This window comes from Mytilus californianus, unplaced genomic scaffold (genome assembly GCF_021869535.1).
Source record: "Mytilus californianus isolate M0D057914Y unplaced genomic scaffold, xbMytCali1.0.p SCAF_9, whole genome shotgun sequence".
In the NCBI taxonomy this organism is placed as follows: domain Eukaryota; kingdom Metazoa; phylum Mollusca; class Bivalvia; order Mytilida; family Mytilidae; genus Mytilus; species Mytilus californianus.
The window spans coordinates 82,321,228-82,340,487 of NW_026262745.1; the positions used below are offsets into that span (position 1 = coordinate 82,321,228).

A 19,260-nucleotide genomic window follows, 5' to 3' on the forward strand; every position below is an offset into this window, starting at 1 on the left:
AAAAATTCTGCCATCCCCCTTTGCAAATACTATGCATTATCAACAGAAAATGTATTTGTATGATGAAAACTACAGATGCACACAGGACTCACCTGACAGAAGAATAATTAGTCCAAAAGTGAAAACAAGAGTGCACACGCTGAAACGTCTGGCCTGCTTTACTGACCATTGATTTTATGTGGAAAGTCTTAAAGATAAAAGTTTTACTACAGGTACCACATTAACTTAACATTTTCAAAGATCCATGAAAATGAGGTCAAGGTCAGATAAATCCTGTCAGACAGACATGTACACAATTATTCCATATACCAAATATAGTTGACCTATTGCTTATGGTAATTGAAAAACTGACCAAAACACAAAAACTTAACATTGACCAATGAACCATGAAAATGAGGTCAAGGTCAGACGATACCTGCCAGATAGACATGTACACCTTGCAATTATTCCATACACCAAATATAGCTGACCTATTGCTATAAGTATTTGAAAAACAAACCAAAACATAAAAACTTAAGATTGACCAATGAACCATGAAAAGGTCAGATAATACCAGCTAGACCGACATGTACATCTTACAATCATTCAATACACCAAATATAGTTGATCTATTGCTTATAGTACCTGTAAAACAGACCAAAACACAATAAAATGCTCCGCTGGACGCAGCTTGATATGACTGCAGAGGTCAAACCCTGAACAGTTGGGGCAAGTATGGACATTGCATTCAAGCTTGATACAACTCTGAATTTGGATTGTGATTAAATATTTGACACAGCATTGGTTTCTGACACAAAATGCATGTTGTCAAAGAACTGAAAAATTTGAAATTGGACTTTTACCTATTATGGTCCAATATCCAAAATCTAAATACATTTTTTGTACATGGTTAGATTCAGCATATACAAGTACACCAAGAATTTAATTAATTTATTTATTAATGGACAATATTAGCTTAGGTTTTAAAGGGATTTGCTTCATCAAAAAAATTAGTGAACAGAGTTCCAATGTCCCCCGCATTGCACATATTTCATTTATCAAAGGTACAAGGGCAATAACTTAAAAAAAGCACTTTTTTTTGTTCTTTAAAACTTTTTATTAATATCTTAGAGAAATGAAGGCTTCAGAGCAAATGCAATGTGATTTCCATTATAATTAATATTTCCAAGGGTCATAACTCGTTAAAAATATTTGATCAGCACTTATTTTAATAAAATGCTTCGCTGGGCGCAGCTTGATACGACCGCAGAGGTCGAACCCTGAACAGTTGGGGCAAGTATGGACACAACATTCAAGCTTGATACAGCTCTGAATTTGGATTGTGATTAAATATTTGACACAGCATAGGTTTCTGACACAGAAAGAATGTGGTCTAAGAACTTCAATTTTTTTAATTTACCTATTATGGTCCAATGTCCAAAATCAAAATACATGGTTAGATTCAGCATATCAAAGAACCCCATATATTCAATTTTTGTTGAAATCAAACAAAGTTTAATTTTGGACCCCAACTTGGACAAACTTGAAAACTGGTCCCATAATCAAAAATCTAAACACATGTTTAGATTCAGCATATCAAAGTACCCGAAGAATTCAATTTTTGTTAAAATCAAACTAAGTTTAATTTTGGACCCTTTGGACCTTAATGTAGACAAATTTAAAAAACGGGACCCTAAATTAAAAATCTAAAAACACAGTTAGATTTGGCATATCAAAGAACCCCAATAATTCAATTTTTGATGAAATCAAACAAAGTTTAATTTTGGACCCTTTTGACCTCAATATGAACCAATTTGATAGCGGGCCCACAAATAAAAAATCTAAATACATGGTAAGATTCAGCATATCAAAGAACCCCATATATTCAATTTTTGTTGAAATCAAACGAAGTTTAATTTTGGACCCCAATTTGGACCAACTTGAAAACTGGGCCAAAAATCTAAAATCTAAATACATGTTTAGATTCAGCATATCAAAGAACCCCATATATTCAATTTTTGTTGAAATCAAACAAAGTTTAATTTTGGACCCTTTGGACCTCAATGTGGACCAATTTAAAAACGGGGCCCAAAATCCAAAAACTTAATACACGGTTAGATTCAGCATATTAAAGAACCCCAAGAATTCAAGAATAAAACCCCATTGAAATTGATCAAGAAATAAGCAATTTATACGAAGTATCTTCTTTTGCACAATACTGTGCAATTGAATATTTCTTGCTATTGCGCAATACTGTACAATTGACAATTTCTTGCTATTGCGCAATATTGTGCTATTGGATATTTCTTGCTATTGCGCAATACTGTTAAATTGAAGATTTCTTGCTATTGCGCAATACTGTGCAATTGAAGATTTCTTGCTATTGTGCAATACTGTGCAATTGAAAATTTCTTGCTATTGCACAATACTTATTATATAATAATTTACACATCCTGTTTGGTGTGTATCTCCTACCATATCATTATTATTTGCTTTTAAATATAAATCAGAAATAACCAACTTAAAATGGAAAATTTTAAAAGAAAAAAAAAAGGAAAAAAAGAAAAAAAAAAAAAAAAAAAATCCCCCCCCCCCAATTTTTTGAACCCCCTTATGATTCATCACCCCCAAACTCAATCCCAGCCTTCCCTTTGTGGTATGGTACCTTGCAGTACAATTTCAGAGAGATCCATACACTTGAACACAAGTTATTGTCTGGAAACTAGAAAAATGCTTATTTTTGGCCCCTTTTTGGCCCCCAATTCCTAAACGTTTCGGGCAATTACCCCCAAACTCAATTCCAGCTTTCCCTTTGTGATATGGAACCTTGTAGTACAATTTCAGAAATATCCAAACACTTACACACAAGTTATTGTCATGAAACTAGAAAAATGCTTGTTTTTTGCCCCTTTTTTGGCCCCTAATTCCTAAAATTTTGAGGCAATTACCCCCAAAATCAATTACAGCCTTCCCTTTGTGATATGGAACCTTGTGGTACAATGTCAGAGAGATCCATACACTTACACACAAGTTATTGTCTGAAAGTTACAAAAATGCTTATTTTTGGCCCCTTTTTGGCCCCTAATTCCTTAACTGTTGGTACCATAACCCCCAAAATCAATCCCAACCTTCCTTTTGTGGTATTGAACCTTATGGTGAAATTTCATGGAGATCCATTCACTTAAACTAAAGTTAGAGTGCGAAAACCAATGTGTCTTCGGACGACGCCGGACGACGACGACGACGACGACGACGACAACGACGACGACGACGACGACGACGACGACGCCAACGTCATACCAATATACGACCAAAAAATTTTTAATTTTTGCGGTCGTATAAAAAGTGTCGAAGATATTGCTGATACACAAACATATGATATAAGTTTCATAAAAATCTGGCAAGAATTGTACACGAGTGCTCTGACAATGCAATTTTCCATATAATTATTGTTTCCAAGTGGCATAGCTCTTTTAAAAATTATTGATCAGCATTGATTTTCAAACTCGTCCAAGACATTGCTAATATAAACTTATGATATAAGTTTCATAAAAATCGGGCAAGAATTTTACACATGAGAGCACTAATTATGCAATTTTCCATATAATTAATGTTTTCAAGGGGCATAACTCTTATAAAAATAATTGATAGGAACTGATTTCGAACTTGTCCAAGACATTGCTGATATAAACCTATTATATAAGTTTCATAAAAATCTGGCAAGAATTGTACATGTGTGAGCGCTAACAAGACCGAACGGACGCCCGGTATTTCTATGTCCCCCGCAACGCATTGCGTGGGGGAAAAAAAAATATATATAGAACTCTGAAAAATTAATTTATACAGAATAACAAACGAACCTACAATGAAATTCTTCAAAAAATTATGAAAAAAATTAAAAAAACAATTTCCAAAATATCAATCATCATTAATACAATGTCTTTAAATAATCTATAAAACTTACCTTTAATTATTTTTCAAAATATCTAATAATGAACAGTAAATTTCAAGCTATATTTATACATAATTTTTTGTCTAAAATTAGAATTTCATGATGTAGCTATTTTTAACTATGAATCTACTTATAATTTCTATTAATTGTGCAATACAGCTCTGGATTTGGATTGTGATAAAATATTTGACATAGCATAGGTTTCTGACACAGAATAAATGTGGTCTAAGAACTTCAAAATTTGAAATTCGACATTTACATTTATGGTCCAATGACCAAAATCTAAATACATGGTTAGATTCAGCATATCAAAGAACCCCAAGATTTAAATTTTTGATGAAATCAAACAAAGTTTAATTTTAGACCCTTTTGACCTCAATGTAGACCAATTTGATAATGGGACCCAAAATAAAAAATCTTAATACACGGTTAGATTCAGCATATTAAAGAACCCCATATATTCAATTTTTGTTGAACTCAAACAAAGTTTAATTTCGGACCATGACTTCAACCAACTTGAAAACTGGGCCCAAAATCAAAAATCTAAATAAATGTTTAGATTTAGCATATCAAAGAACCCCTTGAATTCAATTTTTGTTAAAATCAAACTAAGTTTTATTTTGGACCCTTTGGACCTTAATGTGAACCAATATAAAAACCATGCGCAAAATCAATAAACTGTTAACACAGAGATATGTTTCGCCTGTCAGCATAAAATTCAGAAAAAGACAATCTGATGGACAGCAACATTGCTTATTAATTCAAAGTCACTTGACCATGATCTTGTGGGCAAGGCCTAGAAATGGTTGACAAACTGAGATGTACTGATAGCAATGCAACTTTATACAAACTATTATTGATCTATCACAAGTAGACCCTATCATACTAACTCAAGCAGAAAACTTAACATTGAAAATTGCTTATTAATTCAAAGTCACTGGACCATGTCCTAGGGGCCAGGGCCTCAAAATAGTCATCAAACTGATATGTACTGATAGTAATGTATCTTCATAGAAAATATCATTGATCTATCACAGGTAGTTCCTATCAAACTGACTTAAGCAGAAAACTTAACATTAAAAGTTACTTATCAATTCAAAGTGGCTGGACCATGACCTAGGGAGCAGGGCCTTGAAATAGCCATTAAACTAATATGAACTAATAGTAATGCAACTTCATATAAAATATCATTGATCTATCACAATTAGATCCTACATGTATCAAACTAACCTAAGCAGAAAAACTTAAAGGGAAAATTTGTGATTTTTTACTTAATAGTTTAAATATGTTCATTATAACATAAAATACATATTCACAAAGTTTTATCGCTATATGTGCAGTAATAAAGAAGAAAATCAATAATTAATAAAAAATTTATTGACTACTTCCTGTAGTACATGATGTTTTCTCCTGGTATTGCATGCCGGGATTTAAAATACAATCATTTAAAGTCTTTAATCATATTTTAATGTAATCATAAGCACGCTGATGACCAATTTTGATAGTTAATTACCATCCGATAATAAGAAAATAAAACGAACAGACATGCAACTTTTTACATTCATGAGATAAAATTTTCTGTATTTACCGTATATATTTCGATTTTTTTTTTGTTGACAGCACAAAAATTTTTTTTTTTTTTTTTTATATATTAGCTTTTTCCGACTGATAAGGTGAACAAATTGAAGTATATAACTTAAACAGTAAATACCATATATAGGTGTACGCTTATTGACCTTTTACTATCTAGGTTATGACTAGGTTTATAAGATGTGTGTAATATTCTCTGGCAATACTCGTGGAAGGCTTGTAAAAAGGTAAAATGTTATTTGAAGATCGGCAATTAGCAGGGCCTCTAGGGCTCACCGTGCCAAGTGCGACTGTCAATTCAAATCAGTGGATTATAAGACAGGAGGTCACGTTTAATACACAAAGTTAAAATACATATTCAAGGTGGTGACAAATACAAATAGATCGCCGTGGAATGATTTAATTATATTTGGTGCTATTATTTATTTGAATTTAATTAGTTATTAATAAACTAAGAAATGAATAATTTTCGGTTAAAGTCAGGAAACTAAATTCAGGTGTCAGAATGAAATGATATACACTCTTATCATTTATTTATGTCTCATAAAAAAGGGAAAATAGAACTACTTTTACCAAAGCATTTTGATTGTCCTTATTAGGTAAAAAATGTACGAGAACACATAAATTTAGACATTTGAAAGCCGAGACCAAAAGGTTTTAATTAATATCGGAAACCATCTAAAGTCAACTTTACCTGAGCGGAATAGAACCTAGAATATGTACGAATAAAAAGAACATAATTTTTTTTAATCTTTGCGCATTTATGATTAATTACTGTAATTTATAATTCATTTAATGACTTATACCTGTAATACTTCTACCGTATGGCATTAAATCTCGGTGAGGTCGGGAGGGATTATTTTATAAAATAATATAGATTATCTGTTATTTAGATAACGGAAGGAGCTATACTATAAAAACACATTAATTAGTTACCAATACATTCGAGATCAAAGGTTGTTAATTTTGCTCATCCAATTAACTTTTACTCACATGTTTTTCTCTTTTGATTTGAGCGTGCTTGTTTTTATATGACAGTGTATATATGGTCCACAAATGAATCATAAAATCATAACTAAAAATGTCTAGTTCGGAGAGTGATAGTACTAACAGTGTGTCCAGTCCCTCAAGAGAGACAGATTTTGATGAGTATGGTCAATTTGGGTACACACTAGAACCAGAGTATACTGAAGAGGAGCTCCAGGATATGGAAGCAGCAGAAAGTTCCCTACATCACGATATCATTAGCAACCCTCACCAGTTTAACACTGATTGGTGTTCATGTACTAAATGTATAGTTATGCCATTATTGACAGAATGTCTATGTTGCCACAAATTTACTCTCTTCGATGGTAAGATTGAATTGTGTGAATGTATCAGTGACAATACTGATTTAAGAACAGTTTGTCTGAACCATGTTGTTCTCGAAACAAGCTACAAAAGTTTTTTGTGGTACAAGCCCCATAGAGGGAGAGCTCCAGACGTACTAACTCACAGGCAAAGCAGACTAATGGCTTATCGTCAGTTTGTTTGTTGGGTCATGAAAGGTCAACCACTTGGCAAGAGAAACTATACCGGCTTGTGTTGTAAACATGATTAGGAAAGAATTTCCGTCACAAGATGGTGTTTACGAAAGCTTCAAAGAATGTGAAAGTGACACGTCGGACTATGAATAGTTGTAAAATGGATATATATTAGATTTGATTTGATTTCCGAATTTTTATCAAACTGTTTTATGCTAAATATACTCTGTTGTATATTTATAAATATGTCTCCTTCAATCCTTTCATGTTCAGATTTAGTTGAATTATACATTATACTTTTGCTTTTGCTCACTTTTGAAGGCCATACCATGACTTATATAGCTGCTTAAATCCACTTCATGTGGATAGCTGTCTCATTGGCAAACCTACCACAAATCCTTATTTTAATCAAATGACTTATCTTATTGTGCGGAAGTTTGGTATTCTAAAGTACAAACTTATTAATGGGTGTCTTGCAATATCGATGTGATAATTTTTTTTCAGATCTCTTATCTCTTTCGACGAAAGCAAACCTGCATGGTATATTCTGCATTTGTATAGGCCGAAGTTTACTAATTGATATTCATATTTCACATGTTAAACGAATGAACAAATATTAACAATTGTTAATGCCATCATTGCCAGAAAAGCAATCCCTATGTCTCACTATCTGCAACTTTCGTCGCACAAGAGACAAAAATCTACATGTTTAGACTCAGCATATCAAAATACCTTAAGAATTCATGTTTAGATTCAGCATATCAAAGAACCTCAAGAATACAATTTTTTTTAAAATCAAACAAAGTTTAATTTTGGACCCTTTGGACCTTAATGTGGACCAATTTTAAAACGGGCCCTAAAATTAAAAATCTAAATACACGGTTAGATTCAGCATATCAAAGAACCCAGATAATTAAATTTTTGGTGAAATCAAACAAAGTTTAAATTTCCACCCTTTGGACCTCAATGTGAACCAATTTAAAAACGGGGCCCAAAAATCCAAAATCTTAAAACATGGTTAGATTTAGCATATCAAAGAATGCCAAGATATCAAGACTTTGAATTAAACCCCAGTGAAACTGATCAAGAAAATAAGCAAAATATACAAAGTTTAGAAAAGTATTGTATTTGGCCCTTTTTTCCTAAACGGTAAGGACCATAACCCCCAAAAACAATCCCAACCTTCCTTTTTTGGTATGGAACCTTGTGGTACAATTTCATAGAGATCCATAGACTTATACTCAAGTAATTGTCAGGAAACCAAAAAAGTCCTAGTTTTTTGTTTTAAAATCCAAAATCTAAATACACGGTTAGATTTAGCAGATCAAAGAACCCCATATATTTAATTTTTGATGAAATCAAACGAAGTTTAATTTTGGACCCTGATTTCCACCAGCTTGAAAACTGGGCCCGAAATCAGAAATATAAATACATGTTTAGATTCAGCATATCAAAGAACCCCTTGAATTCATTTTTTGTTAAAATCAAACTAAGTTTAATTTTGATCTCTTTGGACCTTATAGTGGACCAATTTGAAAACTGGGCCCTAAATCACAAATCTAAATACATGGTTAGATTCAGCATATCAAAGAACCTCAAGAATACAATTTTTTTTTAAATCAAACAAAGTTTAATTTTGGACCATTTGGACCTTAATGTGACGAGGGTTTGGCACCACATAACTAGTTTAACCTGCCACATTCTGTATTTGCCTGTCCCAAGTCAGGAGCCTTAGTTGTTAATTTCTATGTCACTTGGTCTCTTGTGGAGAGTTGTCTCATTGGCAATCATACCACATCTTCTTATTGTTACAATTAGAAAACGGGCCCCAAAATATAAAATCTAAATACACGATTAGATTAGGCATATCAAAGAACCCCAAGAATTCAAGACTTTGAATCAAACCCATTGAAATTGGTCAAGAAATAAGCAATTTATACAAAGTATTAGAAAAATATTGTTTTTAGCCCCTTTTTCCTAAACGGTTAGGACCATAACCCCCAAAATCATGGAACCTTGTGGTACAATTTCATAGAGATCCTTTGGACCTTAATGTGGACTTGTACTCAAGTAATTGTCAGAAAAACCAGAAAATCCTAGTTATTTGGCCCCTAATTCTTAAATGGTTTGGGCCATAACCCCAAAAATCAATCCCAACCTTCCTTTTGAAGTAAGAAAAATTGTGGTACAATTTCATAGAGATCCATACACTTATACACAAGTTATTTCCCTGAAATAAGAAAAATGCTTGTTTTTGGCCCCTAATTCCTAAACAGTTAGGACAATAACCTCCAAAATCAATCCCAACCTTCCTTTTGTTGTTTGGAACCTTGTGGTACAATTTCATAGAGATCCATACATTTATACTCAAGTTATTGTCTGGAAATCAAATTCTTTGGACGACGAAGATGACGACAACAACAACAACTTCATACCATTATACGACAGCAAAATGTTTTTGTGGTCATAAAAAATTCCTCTAAATACTAAAATTCAACTGAAAAAAGTTTGTACGCGTTATAACCTGACTTTTTCTTCCTCAATGCAGGTATGACCTTGACCTGCATTTTCATTTTCAGAGGTTGACAGGTATGTATTTAGAAATTATTGAGAAACTCCCTGAGGCAAAATTGACCTTGGATGGATTTGGCTATTATTTCTAGGTTCTTTTTGGTCATCTAGCACTTTAACTGTTTCGGTTCTTCTACATCATTGGCTTTTAAATACTTGCTGTTGAGCATTCCTGATGAAGGTAAATCAAGAAAGCCGCTTCCAACACAAGATATTTATAAGTTTTGTTTTCTTTTTTTAACAAAAAAGATTTATTTCAATTCTTTGATTTATGTTCCTTAAATTCTTACTCTTCCTTCGTACTTTACATTTGAAGACCCATATACAGAACTGCTTGCACCATTGAATTTTAATTAGTAACACTTATATCTTTTTCTTTCTTATGTATTCTATAAATTTGCTACAGTGCTGTACAGTTGAATACTAAGAGAAAAAAAATTAATTATGCACTACTATAAAATGCATGAAATAAACATATTGGATTAACTAGAAAAACAGATTGTAATAAGAAGAATGCAAATGGCAAAGTATTGTAACAAGTAAATATTGTAGAGCCATGAAACAAACACATTTTTAAAGTCTCATTATTTTCTCTCCCTTTGATTTTGAAGTAGTGCAAGTCCTGAGAGCTCTATGATTCTGAAGTAGTGTTTGCCCTGACCTCCATATGATTATGAAATAGTGTGTGCCCTGAACTCCCTATGATAATGAAGAAGTGTGTGCCCTAAACACCCTATGATCCTGAAGAAGTGTGTGCCTTAAAGTCCCTATGATAATAAAGAAGTGTGTGCCCTGAACTCCATATGATTCTGAAGTAGTGTATGCCCTTAAAACCCTATGATTCTGAAGAAGTGTGTGCCTTAAAGTCCCTATGATAATAAAGAAGTGTGTGCCCTGAACTCCATATGATTCTGAAGTAGTGTGTGCCCTGAACTCCCTATGATTCTGAAGCAGTATGTGCCCTAAACTCCCTATGATTCTGAAGTAGTGTGTTTCCTGAACTCCCTATGATTATGAAGTAGTGTGTGCCCTGAACTCCCCATGATTCTGAAGCAGTATGTGTCCTAAACTCCCTATGATTCTGAAGTAGTGTGTGCCCTGAACTCCATATGACTCTGAAGTAGTGTATGCCCTTAAAACCCTATGATTCTGAAGTAGTTTATGCCTTAAACTCCCTATGATCCCGAAGAAGTGTGTGCCTTAAAGTCCCTATCATAATAAAGTAGTGTGTGCCCTGAATTCCCTATGATTCTGAAGTAGTGTATGACCTAAACTCCCTATGATTATGAAGTAGTGTGTGCCCTAAAGCCCTATGATTCTGAAGCAGTATGTGCCCTAAACTCCCTGTGATTCTGAAGTAGTGTGGGCCCTGAACTCCCTATGATTCTGAAGTAGTGTATGCCCTAAACATCCTATGATTCTGAAGTAGTGTGTGCCCTAAACTCCCAATGATTCTGAAGTAGTATGTGCCCTGAACTCGCTATGATTATGAAGCAGTGTGTGCCCTTAACTCCATATGATTCTGAAGAAATGTGTGCCCTGAACTCCCTATGATTATGAAGTAGTGTGTGCCCTGAACTCCCTATGATAATGAAGTAGTGTGTGCCCTGAACTCCCTATGATTCTAAAGTAGTGTGTGCCCTGAACTCCCTATGATTCATTGATTCTGAAGTAGTGTGTGTGCCCTGAACTCCCTATGATTATGAAGTAGTGTGTGCCCTGAACTCCCTATGATTCATTGATTCTGAAGTAGTGTGTGTGCCCTGAACTCCCTATGATTATGAAGTAGTGTGTGGCCTAAACTCCTTTAATATGATTCTGAAGTAGTGTGTTTCCTAAACTCCTTATGATTCTGAAGTAGTGTGTGCCCTGAACTCCCTTTGATTCTGAAGTAGTGTGTGCCCTAAACTCCCTTTGATTCTGAAGTAGTGTGTGCCCTGAACTCCCTTTGATTCTGAAGTAGTGTGTGCCCTGAACTCCCTTTGATTCTGAAGTAGTGTGTGCCCTGAACTCCCTTTGATTCTGAAGTAGTGTGTGCCCTAAACTCCCTTTGATTCTGAAGTAGTGTGTGCCCTGAACTCCCTTTGATTCTGAAGTAGTGTATGCCCTGAACTCCCTTTGATTCTGAAGTAGTGTGTGCCCTAAACTCCCTTTGATTCTGAAGTAGTGTGTGCCCTGAACTCCCTTTGATTCTGAAGTAGTGTGTGCCCTGAACTCCCTTTGATTCTGAAGTAGTGTATGCCCTGAACTCCCTTTGATTCTGAAGTAGTGTGTGCCCTAAACTCCCTTTGATTCTGAAGTAGTGTGTGCCCTGAACTCCCTTTGATTCTGAAGTAGTGTGTGCCCTGAACTCCCTTTGATTCTGAAGTAGTGTGTGCCCTGAACTCCCTATGATTCATTGATTCTGAAGTAGTGAGTGCCTTAAAATCCCTATAATAATAATAAAGTAGTGTTTGACCTAAACTCCCTATGATTATGAAGTAGTGTGTTTCCTGAACACCCTATGATTATAAAGTAGTGTGTGCCCTGAACTCCCTATGATTCTGAAGCAGTGTGTGCCCTAAACTCCCTATGATTCTGAAGTAGTGTGTTTCCTGAACTCCCTATGATTATGAAGTAGTGTGTGCCCTGAACTCCCCATGATTCTGAAGCAGTATGTGTCCTAAACTCCCTATGATTCTGAAGTAGTGTGTGCCCTGAACTCCATATGACTCTGAAGTAGTGTATGCCCTTAAAACCCTATGATTCTGAAGTAGTTTATGCCTTAAACTCCCTATGATCCCGAAGAAGTGTGTGCCTTAAAGTCCCTATCATAATAAACTAGTGTGTGCCCTGAACTCCCTATGATTCTGAAGTAGTGTATGACCTAAACTCCCTATGATTATAAAGTAGTGTGTGCCCTATAGCCCTATGCTTCTGAAGCAGTATGTGCCCTTAACTCCCTATGATTCTGAAGTAGTGTGGGCCCTGAACTCCCTATGATTCTGAAGTAGTGTGTGCCCTAAACTCCCAATGATTCTGAAGTAGTGTGTGCCCTGAACTCGCTATGATTATGAAGTAGTGTGTGCCCTTAACTCCATATGATTCTGAAGAAGTGTGTGCCCTGAACTCCCTATGATAATGAAGTAGTGTGTGCCCTGAACTCCCTATGATTCTAAAGTAATGTGTGCCCTGAACTCCCTATGATTCTGAAGTAGTGTGTGCCTTAAAATCCCTATAATAATAATAAAGTAGTGTTTGACCTAAACTCCCTATGATTATGGAGAGGTGTGTGCCCTGAACTCCCTATGATTATGAAGTAGTGTGTTTCCTGAACACCCTATGATTATGAAGTAGTGTTTGCCCTGAACCCCCCATGATTCTGAAGCAGTATGTTCCCTAAACTCCCTATGATTCTGAAGTAGTGTGTGCCCTAAACTCCCTATGATTCTTAAGCAGTGTGTGCCCTGAATTCCCTATGAATATGAAGAATTGTGTGTGCCCTGAACTACCTATGATTTTGCAGTAGTGTTTGCCCTGAACTCCCTATGATTCTGAAGTAGTGTGTGCCCTGAATTCCCTATCATTATCAAGAAGCGTGTGCCCTGAAATCCATATGATTCATTGATTCTGAAGAAGTGTGTGCCCTGAACTCCCTATCATTATCAAGAAGTGTGTGCCCTGAACTCTGTATGATTCATTGGTTCAGACGTAGTGGGTGCCCATAACTCCCTATGATTATGAAGTAGTGTGTGCAATGAACTCCCACTGATTCTGAAGTAGTGTGTGTCATGACTTCCCTCTGATTCTGAAGTAGTATGTGCCCTGAACTCCCTATGATTCTAAAGTAGTGTGTGCCCTGAATTCCCTATGATTCTGAAGTAATATTTGCCCTGAACTCCCTATGATTCTAAAGTAGTGTGTGCCATGACTTCCCTTTGATTCTGAAGTATCTGTAGTGCAAGTCTTTGGCATGTTTAGGACTCATTTATACATTTATACCTTATCTTGATTTCTCACCTTCTTCCTCTTTTTAAACTCTCTCTTTAGAAAATTAAATCTCTGTCGTTTTTCATCAGCTTCTCGTTTTTCTTTGTTGTCGCGTTCCTCATCACTTCCATATGTCTTTTCATAGGAATTATTCTCACTAAAACAGACATCAAAATGGATAATTCATAATGTATTTAACAAGTAAGTATTATGTTGTGCTGTTACTCCACTGTCCAAGATAAGCGGGATGGTTGGGCTCCTACAAACATGTTTAGTTGTTAATTTCTGTGTCATTTGGTCTCTTGTGGAGAGTTGTCTCATTGGAAATCGTACCACACCTTCTTATTTTTATATTAACACAGCCTGTTCCAAGTCAGGAGCCTGTAATTCAGTGGTTGTTATTACATGTTCTATATCAAATTTGTTTCCTGTTTAATGTTTTGTAAATAAATGAGGCCATTAACATGTTTTACATTTGTCATTTCAGGAATTTTTATAGGTTTATTATGCAATATGGGTTTTGCTCATTGTTAAAGGCTGTATGTGAACTATAGTTGCTTACTTCTATGTCATTTAGTCTCTGATGGAAAGTTGTCTCATTGGCAATCATACCACATCTCCTTATTTTTATAAAGTCTGTGCATCAATTGAGTGTCAAGAGAGGAATACATGTATCTATTACTGAACAGGAATATCCATTGATTCAAAGTATTAAGGACTGTGTATCCTTTTGAAATTCTTACAGTAAATACACATAAATAAATAAATATCATAACATTATGATAAACAAAAGTTTCGTCTTTTTTAAGCTTTAACTCTTATTGAAAATTGTGCTTTAAGAAATTTTATTTCAATTCAAGTTTTTTATTCCTACACCCATGAAGTGTTCTAGAATCGTTTACAAACATTTTCAACTTCTATTTGGTGATGGAAAACTGGTCTTCTATAAAAGTACTGCAAACAATCACATACAATTTGAAGATACCAGAGATTCGCTTGACGTTTTCGACAAGTGACAAAAAGTTTTTATCTAAATTCCTGTGGGGAGAGGGTTGTGGTGATAATGTACCAATATGGATTATACACAGCCCATTATTGTACATTGAAATGAGTTTCCTTCATTAAGACATTGTGAATAATGTTTGTGGAACACATTTGACCTCTAATACTTATGTTGGGTCCCATCAATTTCCACTTTTGAGGTTGGACTGTATCCCACTTTTTCCATGAATGATAAACATTATCTACAGTTAACTCTCTTTGTCTCGAACTCGGTTGACTCGAAATTTCAGACGAGTCAAAGTTTTCTTGTGGTCCCGAACTTTGTTTCATATAAATATATGTATTTTGACTCCTGATGTGTCGAAATTGGATGAGTCGAAATTTCGGTTGACTCGAACTAAATTTACGGTCCCAAGGATAACAAAATCATTCAAAATTCATTATTTATCTCGAACTAATACACATATGTCAAAACGTGACCTCGGGGATTTAAATGGATCGAAGAGTTAATCTGACAATACATGTGTAATTAAATGTCCGGTCACTGACCACTGTATTGATTTATGACATGCTTTTTCCAAGAGTGTTTACCCAAAATTATCTTTAATCACCATGATAAATAATTAGTGATACATTGTTATAGTTTATGAAAAATTATTAAAAATGTTTTAAAAACGATTAATCGTAATCATACACTAATGAGCTTTGGTGTGTATAAAGTGGGGATTAAGACTTCTGTTGGTGATCACAAAAAAACTAATCAATCAGTGTCTTTAATCTTTTTGTATTTTCTCTTGCAAAAAAAGATTGATATAAAAGAAAATGAAAAGAAATCTAAATTTTCTAAAATCTCTTGCATACGAGAATGAACAATTTTGTCAACTTTAAATGACTTGAATAATGCTAAGATCGATTGCAAATTACTCTCTCAGCCAAAAGCCACAGGGAAAACTTGTAGCTATTCAAAGAAATTAATAAGTGAAAAAAAAATATTATAACAATGAAAAACCATAACATACAAATGCATCGATCTGAGACCAGAATATCAATTCCCCTTCCCATATTCATCCGGATTTATTTTAGCTTTACCAAGCTAAGCAGGAGTTGTGTCCCTTGGTCTGTCAAACTTCCGGTTTTCGTTTGAGTCGAACTACGGTTATCTCGAAATATTTCTCCGGTCCGGATGACTTCGAGATAACAAGAGTCGACTGTATTATATAATAAATAATATATGTTGCCAAGACAGAAATATTTTTTTTAATTCAAGAGATGGGAGAAAAATTTTGGCATCTAAAAAAATATCATATATCATGTATTAAATCTTTGACCATACCTCTTAACCCCTATTCGACCCCCACCATACAACCCAGCATCATCTTTGTCATCTTGTATAAAGAACATTCCTCCTTTTCCTTTAGCTTTAGTTTTAGCATATGCTCCTCTCTGCAAGTCTTCGATAGTCTTGGCTAGCATTTTTGGAGTTTTACATGCATCACAATTATTGTTACAATCTGGTTTGACATCACCAAAATACTTAGAGATGGCCCAATGTCTACATCTGCAAAAAATATAAAAGTCAGTTCAATCAATTTAACCTTAATTTTTCTTCAAATATCTTCTGTATTGGTTGGTAAGCTTGTTATCATTTTGTCAGCTGTCCTGTGACAAAATTCAGACTTCAGCTGTTTTCTTTATATGATTTATTAATCACTCCTGCATATGTGCATCCAATAAATCTATTTAGAGACTTCCAATGACTATCAGGCAGTTATCAATATGTCTGGCCATCTTGCTGTATACTGTTAGTAAATCAGCTTCATGCTTGCTGAATACATTCCAGCAATAAAAACATTGTCCTCTCCATATATTTACAATTTACAACAATAAAACAAAAGAGCACATGCTGAAATGCATGCATTACAAATTAGAGCTCTGACAAGTTGTAATTTTCTGACTTATAGAAGTCAGAATATTTGGTATCATGTCAGATGAGATTGCATGCCCTTTTTTCCTGTTAACAAAACATTTCAAATTTTGACTATACAAGTAAAATATATGGAGAATGTGTCCATGGGACAAAGATGAAGCCCCCGCTTGCATAAAACGCTATAAAGGAACATAACTTGAGAACTGTGAAAGTGAGGCCACCCAAATTCGAACTTGATCTGTGTTTTATGGTAATAAGCATTGTGTATAAGTTTCATAACATTTGGTCAAAGAAACTAAAGTAAGAGAATGGAATCGAAAAATTCAGCAATTTTTCCATTTATAAAGGGCATAACTCAGGAACGGTAAAAGTGACGCCACCCAAATTCGAACTTGATCTGTTTTTTGTTATAATAAGTATAAGTTTCATAACATTTAGTCAAGGGAAACTAAAGTTAGAGAACGGAAACTAATTTCGGGACGTACGGACAGACAGGCAGACAAGGGTAAACCTTAATGCCCCCTCCGCTATGGCGGGGGGATAAAAATAATCTAAAATGCTTATCTTTTGGGTCACAAATCTGTATTCAAAAGTCGAGTATATTCATCAAAATGTTAAAAACGCCTTTCACAAACACTTTTTATCAGTAAAAAATATGAATGAGAGCCTAAAATTACTCAGTAATTTGAAATAAGTTTTTATACAATTGGGTATTTGTGATAAAATGTTCTGTATGATTAATAGATTTAAATGACAACCTGCATATAAAAATAAGAAGATGTGGTATGATAGCCAATTAGGCAACTCTCCACTAGAGACCAAATGATGTAGAAGTTAAGAACCACTAAGGTCACTATAGCATGTACAGATGGATTTTGAGATCGTAAATCATGATACAATTATTCATGGTTATTCTTTGAGTAGGTTTGCTACAAATTCTAAAATACTGAATATATCAAGATCCACTGAACAGAATCAGACCTAAATAACAACAGGTCACGATACAATGATCAAAACTTATACTGTATAGTAAGCTATAAAAGGCCCTGGTTTTCACAAAATGTGAAACAATTCTATAGAAAAAACATAATGGCAAGATTTTTTTGTTAACTTCATCAAATGATGAGAGTAAAGTGTAAACTGATGGCTTTGTTTACAGCATAGGCAGTAATGTTTTAGCTGCCTTTTTGTGATAACACAATACACATTCTGAAGGACCATTGTAGACAGAGGTTCAGCACAATATTAAAATGTCTGTATAACTTCAGAAATCCTACTGATAATCAAGAAAGCCTTCTATACTTACATGGCATACTCACAATACTCTATCATAGCATCAAAGTTTTTGTTAGCTGATTGTAGTTTAATTTTCTGTTGTTCCTTATCCTGAAAGCAAATATGAATATCATAATGTGTCTTTTAATGAACAAACAAAACTTATTTCATTTGGTATGCAGGGAATAATATATACTAAATATTTACACTGATTATATGCAGGTGCAGGTATTATTATTATGAATCTGAATTCAACAACTTGGTAGTCTTTAAATGGAATAATAGCCTTGGGGGGAAAATCATCAATCTCTAAATTGGCCAAACTACAAATTTAATAACTGGTATCTGCAGCTTCTCCACAAAGCATGGGGCATATTGGATTTGAGAAATGACTGATAAATCTTATGAGTCAAATAAATGTCTGGATAAAATGAAATGTCTGCCTTCAAACAATCCAAATTAACCTGTTAGATAACAGTGTTCATATTCATACATATTCTAGTCCTGTTGAAAAAATGCTCATTGGATATGAATATTAATTCAACCAAAGATTCATCTTCAATTCTAAATTCTATATAAAAACTGAAGACTTAATATGTATCTGGTATAACACTCAAAGACCTAACTTAACCCTTATCTTGATACAGCTTGAAAATCATTTGTTTAGAAAATAGTGAGTCCAGTCTAATTTTCTCAAGTCCAATACTCATTGACTCATCTTAGTAAGAAGACTATTAGCTCCACTAGTGTCTTAATTGCTAACATAATTATACACCTTAATTGCTAAAAACGAAGACATTTTCTTAGAAATTTAGCTACAGATAGTTTTGTTTGAAGCCAATGAAGGGCTTCAAAGCCATAGGGAGAACCTGGAGAAGAGTATATGTCAAGATACAATATATAGCTTTATGTATAAAAAATTTATAAAAAACTTAAAAGATCACCAATTTATATGCCTCATACCTAAAAAGTGAAATTCATTGATTTTGCACAATAAAAGGATTTCATTTTACAATTAAAAACCAATTGTTCAAAGAACAATAGAAGGTCTTTCCACATCAATTTATAAGAAGCTACTTCTGGTTAACTCAAAGATACTATTGGCATCCAATCATAGGTTTCTTCATACTGATTCAATAAATATATGGTTTCTATATACTTTTGCCCGAAATAATGGAGATAATTGCCAACTTCCGGTTTAGAAAATATCACATCCGGCTTCATATGATAGGTTTATTCACACTGATTCCAAAAATATATAGTTTGTATATACTTATGCCTGTAATAAGGGAGATAATTGGCTACTTCTGGTTTATAAAATGCCACTTCCGCTCTCAAATGATAGGTTAATGGATGCCTATTCAAAAAATATATGGTTTCTAGGTACTTTTCCATGAAATAAGTGCAAAAGTGACTACTTCCGGTTCACTCAATTTCACTTCCGGTTGACATTTTGCAAGGTCATAAGTCAC

General features: G+C 34.2%; 1 protein-coding gene across 1 annotated transcript in view; it reads right to left on the minus strand.

Moving 5' to 3' along the window:
* LOC127716470 (ATP-dependent DNA helicase Q5-like) overlaps window positions 1–19,260 on the minus strand; it is a 63,100-nt gene that overhangs the window by 25,246 nt on the left and 18,594 nt on the right. Inside the window, exons 5-7 of the mRNA XM_052222692.1 lie at window positions 17,820–17,899; window positions 15,920–16,144; window positions 13,615–13,741 (exon numbers count right to left, since the gene is read on the minus strand). Coding sequence (XP_052078652.1) covers window positions 13,615–13,741; window positions 15,920–16,144; window positions 17,820–17,899 — 432 coding nt within the window. The remainder of the gene's footprint in view (window positions 1–13,614; window positions 13,742–15,919; window positions 16,145–17,819; window positions 17,900–19,260) is intronic.